Source organism: Lipotes vexillifer, unplaced genomic scaffold (assembly GCF_000442215.2).
Source record: "Lipotes vexillifer unplaced genomic scaffold, Lipotes_vexillifer_v1.1 scaffold1691, whole genome shotgun sequence".
NCBI lineage: Eukaryota > Metazoa > Chordata > Mammalia > Artiodactyla > Lipotidae > Lipotes > Lipotes vexillifer.
In genome coordinates this window covers 2,213,867-2,219,835 of record NW_006789046.1, presented here as the reverse complement: position 1 = coordinate 2,219,835, position 5,969 = coordinate 2,213,867, and the positions used below count along the sequence as shown (strand labels likewise).

The following is a 5,969-nucleotide window of genomic DNA, read 5'->3' as shown; positions in this document are numbered from 1 at the left end:
TTTTTTTCTTTTCTTTTAATGGATGGGAGGGGACTTGGCATCCCGGAAGGGGCTCTATTTACAGACAATCGCGCAGACCCAGTTCCCCTTTCTTCCCGGACCCCACTTTTCTTTCTTTGCTTAACTCTCCGAGTTCCTGGCCCGCGTAGGCCTGGGCGACGGCAACATCTTTGGGCTGCGTTTCTGTGCCCCTAGACCTCCTTCTCCTTGCATCCTGAAGGAGCCTTCCCTTCCCTCCTTGGCTCCGGACCAGGGTTTGGGGTCTTCCCTCTCTGCAACTTTCCATTTTATTGGGATTTGTTTTCCTCCAGAGGGCGGCTGTAGAGTCCTCCTGAGGCCGGATGTTAATTGGGGGTTGAGTTAGTGGTTTCCCTTTGAGTTTGAGGACACGGTGTTGGCTTCAAGAGTTCGGTGTCCAGGAGCTCGTCCTGGGCGTGGGTGAGACCTTTCGGGACTCTCCCCAGCACCCCAGTGCCCTGGCTGCCAACAGGGCTCGGAGAGCAATGGGGCAACCCCACTTGGGCTTGTTTCTGAAGTGGCTGGTCAGTGCCTAGTGCTTTAAGATGCCCTGTTCTTTGCTTTTCCAGACACAACAGCTGGGAGCCAGAGGAAAATATCCTGGACCCGAGGCTGCTCTTGGCTTTCCAGAAGAAGTGAGAAAGTTAACAGACCTGTGGGAGGGGGAGACTGTTGGGGGGACCCTGGCCTGTCACACAGTCGTACAGGGCAGTGATGGCGCTCCTGGAGTCCCAGGCTTGGGCTGTGGTTTGAGGTCCCAGATGAGTCCTCTCCCCACCTTCCCTCGGCTGGCCAGCACTGTGCCCAGACCTTGGGAGTCACTGAGTAAGTGCTGCTTTTGGTCTTTGTGACAGCCAGATTTGCCAAAATGAACCTTCTTGGTTCCTTCGTGAAAAGTTCTGGCTTCTCTTCTTGGCCTTTTCTGTTGACTAGTTTGCAAACAGCACTGGTAAAAACAAGGATGGCAGGTTTGCCCTAAAAATTGCAGACCTGGCCTCCCAGTCCTCCTCGTGGGTGCCATTGAGCAAGAGAAGGCTCAGAGAGGGAGCTGGGACACACAGCAGAAAGTTATGCCTACTGTGGTGTGTCTGACCAAGAACAACACATTTATTTTTCTCTGTGCTGCAAAACAGCTAGCACCAAGTGAGCACCACGGGGGCCCCTTTACCAGTCTGAGGGGCTGAATTTACTTCTGTAATTCTAGATGTCATATCTGTTTTTAGGTAGGAGACTTGGGTTAAAAGAGACCTCTTTGAGATACTCAGGGGAAAGGGTGGTGAGGGGCATGTGATGGCATAAGGTTCCAGGGAGTGCTATTCCAGAGCAGGCTGGTGGGGGCAAGGTGTGGGGATTGCCCTTTTGATAGAGGCTGATAAATTAGGTGCTCAAAATCTTTCCCAGATGGGGTCGATCCGGCCAGCTGTTCTCTGGTAGCTCAAGCTGTGTCCACTTTTTTTCCACTATAGCAGGACATTTTGGGTCTTCTCAGAAGGGCCATGGCAATGGGGAAAAATAGAGATAGATTTTGGTGGGGGGGGGGTGAGAGAAAATACATCGAACATATGCTTTGCCTCAGTGCCTTTGAAGAAGCTTATCAGCAAGCTGTCTGCTATTTACTCCATAACTCAGGTCCTGTAAGTCGCAGAGGGTGGGAGCTGGTACTTTTCTCTGTAAGACAGCGTCCTGACCGTCGAGAGAGTGTGTGTCCTTAACGTCACTTTTACTTAACAGCACAGCAGACAGGAACTGAGGTTAGCAAATACCAGAGAGATAGATGCAGCAGTTACAAAGAACCATGGGGTGGTCTGGTTTACATCACGGGGGAGAGAAAACTGGGAAAGTGGGTGCTCTGCCTTCCTGTCCACCCCAGAGATCCCTCTGAGAACTAGGAACTGGTGGTGATTTGCTTGGTGTGGGGATGTGACCTTTGACTGTAAGGGAAAGTCTCAGGTTCAGAGCTCACGGATACAGGTTAATGTGTCAGCGGAGACCCCTCTTCTTTTAGGAGACAGGTTGGGGCTGCTTTGAGTATGAGCTCTGTCTCGTTGTACTAATTGGCTTCTTTAAGAGATCACCTTACAGGCCTCAATGCGATGATGTTTGCCCATTTTGATTACCGGGAAACTGCTCCAGATAGAGCCTCTTCCCCGGGGGTAGCCTGGAATAGAGGCTTTTGGGGCTGGTGGGTAGAGGCGGCTTTCTTGGCTCCCTGACCCCAAGTCATGGAGCTGGTTAACGGTGTCCTGCCTTGAGCCCTGAGCCCCGGCCACCTCGGAATCAGGCGTCACCAGTACTTCCATCTAGAGCGGAGTCTAGGGAGAGAAAGGGCTTAGAAAGAGGAAACCGGAAAAGAAATGTGAGCCAGGGGCACTGGCTCTGGGTAGACCGTGTGGGGACCGGGAGCCCTTGGTTACCCCAGTGCTCTGACGACCGTGAGATTTTGTGCGGGCATTAGAAGACTGAGAATGGGGGGCAGTGGTCCTCACCTCCCTACCTCTGGACTCTCTTACTTGGAGTGAGGGGGTTGGACCATGTGACCACAAAGCCTCCTTCTAGTTGTGGTATTGTAGAATTTCCACAATACCATCTCCCTGCAGAAAGTGGCCAGGATTCGCACAGGGTTTTAAGAGGAGTTGGAGAAAACTGGGAACCGTTCCTTTCCCAGCTTTACTTGAATTTCGTGACTTGTCTTTACCCAAATGTAAATGAAATAGATGGAGGTAAAAATAATACTGACCCCTAATGCAAAGAGGGGGGGTCTGGACCTCTGCCTTGGATGTGTTAATTAACAGGATATGTTTTTGCAGGGAAACTGGTGCTAAGCTACCTGGGGGTGTTTGAAACCACGGGGTTCCAGGGTGGCAGAAGGAAAGTCTGTGACTCTGATTGCTGATTGTCTTCAGGGAACACGAGAAGGAGGTGCAGAACCGGAAGAGAGGCAAGCGGCCCAGGGGCAGGCCGAGGAAGCACACGGTGATGTCCCCCTGCAGCCGGCACTCCAAGCTCAAGGTGGGTGGCTGCTCCCCTCCCAGCAGTGGCCCTCAGCCAGCTGAGTGGAAGGCAGTGGCGGGAGGGTTGCGGGCTTTGGGGAAGGAGGCCAGCTGGCACCTCCAAGTCTTTCCCTTGCTCAGAAGACCTCGACTCTGCCTCTCTCTAGGCTGCCGCTGTGAGCCTCTGCCAGCAGGGGGCAACAGCAAACCTCAGCTCTCCACCTCCTGCCCTGTCTCTCTGGGGAGGGCCCTGCAATGGTAAGCCCCCCAAGCTGGCTTCCTGGTCCTGTGACGTCCACTCTGCCACTTTCTCACCTCCATTGGCTTACAGGGAACAAAAAACAGGAAGCATGTACACAGTAGGTGCTCATAGGTTTGCCAGGTAGGCGCAGCTAAGAGGGGCGCACACACCTGGGCTCCATGGCACAGCCCCTCCTTCCAGTAGCTCAGAGGCAGGATAGGGAAGGGGTCCCGGCCTCAGTCTTAGATGTGTCTTTGATTTCTCTCTTGAAGGCACTGCCCCCAGGGCCTGAACCAACACACTGGCCAGGAGCTCAGTCACTTCTTACAAAACTGCCCTTCCAGAAGGCTGAGAACCCTGCCGTGAGCCTTATTGGCTAGGGTACGCTGGCCTGGTTTTGTCTTCAAAATGTTCTTTTTGAGCAGGATAATGGGGCTGGAGGAGTCAGCTTTACTGCAGGAGAATGTGGGGCATGTACCTTGAGGAACATCAGCAAGGCGGGGGGCCAGCCAGGCAGGGAGGCCCCAGACTCCCTGGGTTTGATTCCATCATCCCCAGTTCGGGGCAGGCGAGCTTTGCAACCGGGAGCAGGTGTTGGCTCTGTCTACCTAAAGCACACTTCTTACACAGGGACCTGAGAAATAGTAGGGTGTGCTTAATTAGTGTTTGGGGTGACACCCAGAGGATGAGGAGGGCAATGGTTTGTTTTCCTATGTGCTGGAAGGTTCTGAAGGGGTCAGCTTTGGAAATGGGGAGATGGAAGCAAGATGTCCAGTCGCTTTAGGTTACGAGGCTCTCACACACCCTGCTTCACTCCACCCTTCCCTTCTGAGACACGTGAATCACACTGCTCTGAACTTCCCTTTTCCAGGTGTCTGCCGAGGGCCAGGAGCTCCCCGTGCGTCCCTGGAAAGCTCGGCGTCCATTGTCAGCATGTGAGCCTTTCCCTCCATCGTTCTGGCTTTACTTTGTGAACCACCTATTTTTCTTCGTTCTCTTTCACTTTTAACTGCATTTCTTGGGACCTCGTAAGGACCTCTTCAGTCCTTTCTGGAACCAAACAGTGAGATCGCTCCCTCCTGGCTGCCTCTCGGGTCTGGAAGCCACAGGAGGGGCTGGCTCCAAGGTGTCTGATGCCCCTGGAGACCAGGCTGTAGAAGTGACACCTTCCCCTTTGTCGTTGCAGGAACCCGACGCCCCCTCCAAATCCAAATCCAGCAGTTCCTCCTCTTCCTCCACGTCCTCCTCATCTTCCTCAGATGAAGAGGACGACAGCGACTTAGACGCCAAGAGGGGCCCCCGGGGCCGTGAGACTCACCCAGTGCCTCAAAAGAAGGCCCAGATCCTGGTAGCCAAGCCCGAACTGAAGGATCCTATCCGGAAGAAGCGGGGCCGCAAGCCCCTGCCCCCAGAGCAGAAGGCAGCCCGGAGGCCCGTGAGCCTGGCCAAGGTGCTGAAGACGGCCCGGAAGGACCTAGGGGCACCGGCCGGCAAGCTGCCCCCCCCGCTCAGTGCCCCTGTGGCCGGCCTGGCAGCCCTGAAGGCCCATGCCAAGGAGGCTTGCAGTGGCCCCAGCACCATGGCCACCCCGGAGAACTTGGCCAGCCTGATGAAGGGCATGGCCGGCAGCCCCAGCCGGGGTGGTATCAGCTGGCAGAGCTCCATCGTGCACTACATGAACCGGATGAGCCAGAGCCAGGCCCAGGCCGCCGGCAGACTGGCTCTCAGGGCCCCAACTGCCAGTAAGTGCAGCCTAGGGCTGGACCTGAAGGTGAGGACGCAGAAGGGGGAGCTGGGGATAAGCCCCCCGGGAAGCAAAGTCCCAAAGGCCCCCAGTGGTGCTCTGGAGCAGAAAGTGGGGGGCACAGGAGGGCCTCCACACGTCCACGGTGGCAACAAGGTCCCTGCCGGGTGCCTGGGCCCCCAGCCTGCACCCACCCAGGAGCTGAGCCTCCAGGTCTTGGACTTACAGAGTGTCAAGAACGGCACACCAGGGCTGGGCACGGTCGCCCGCCATGCCACAACCACCAAGGGTAACCCTGCCACCCACCCAGCCACTGGGAAGGGTGCCGGGGGTGGCCTCACTGCGGTGAGTGGGGCTGGCCTGCCCACCGACGCCAGCAAGAGTGAGAAGCTGGCCTCCAGGGCAGCAGCCCTGCCCACCCCTGCCGGCAAGAGGGACTTTGTCAAGGGCAGCATGGCCCCAGGGCAGGAGGGCCACCCGACTCCGGGAGAGGCGCGGAAGCCGGCTACACTGTCTGAGATGAGCACCGGCGAAGAGAACAGCAGCTCCGACTCGGACCCTGACTCGGCCTCCCTGCCCAGTGCCGGACAGAACCTGTCAGTGTCCGTCCAAACCAGCCAGGACTGGAAGCCCACCCGCAGCCTCATTGAGCATGTCTTCGTCACCGACGTCACCGCCAACCTCATCACAGTCACGGTGAAGGAGTCTCCCACCAGCGTGGGCTTCTTCAGCCTGAGACATTACTGACACCCCCTGGCTGCCAGGTCTCACCTGCCCCTCTCTGGCCTCTGGCTTTGCTTTGATACATGGCCCGCATCCCAAACCCTCTCCGGGGGCCGGGGGCCTCCTTCAAGGGCAGGCTTGGATGAGAACTCCCCTGGACCCAGCCCCGCCTGCCACTTTGGCAGGGGAGGCTCCGTGATGCCTTGCCACCCGGCCTCGCCCTTGTTCCTACCTCTGGGCCTTCGCTTTGCTC

The 5,969-nt window shown here is 56.6% G+C and overlaps 1 protein-coding gene across 1 annotated transcript in view; it reads left to right on the top strand.

The window, feature by feature from the left end:
- CBX2 (chromobox 2) overlaps positions 1 to 5,740 on the top strand; it is a 6,685-nt gene extending 945 nt beyond the window's left edge. Inside the window, exons 3-5 of the mRNA XM_007462351.1 lie at positions 588 to 653; positions 2,922 to 3,027; positions 4,436 to 5,740. Coding sequence (XP_007462413.1) covers positions 588 to 653; positions 2,922 to 3,027; positions 4,436 to 5,740 — 1,477 coding nt within the window. The remainder of the gene's footprint in view (positions 1 to 587; positions 654 to 2,921; positions 3,028 to 4,435) is intronic.
- The last annotated feature ends 229 nt before the right edge of the window (positions 5,741 to 5,969 follow it).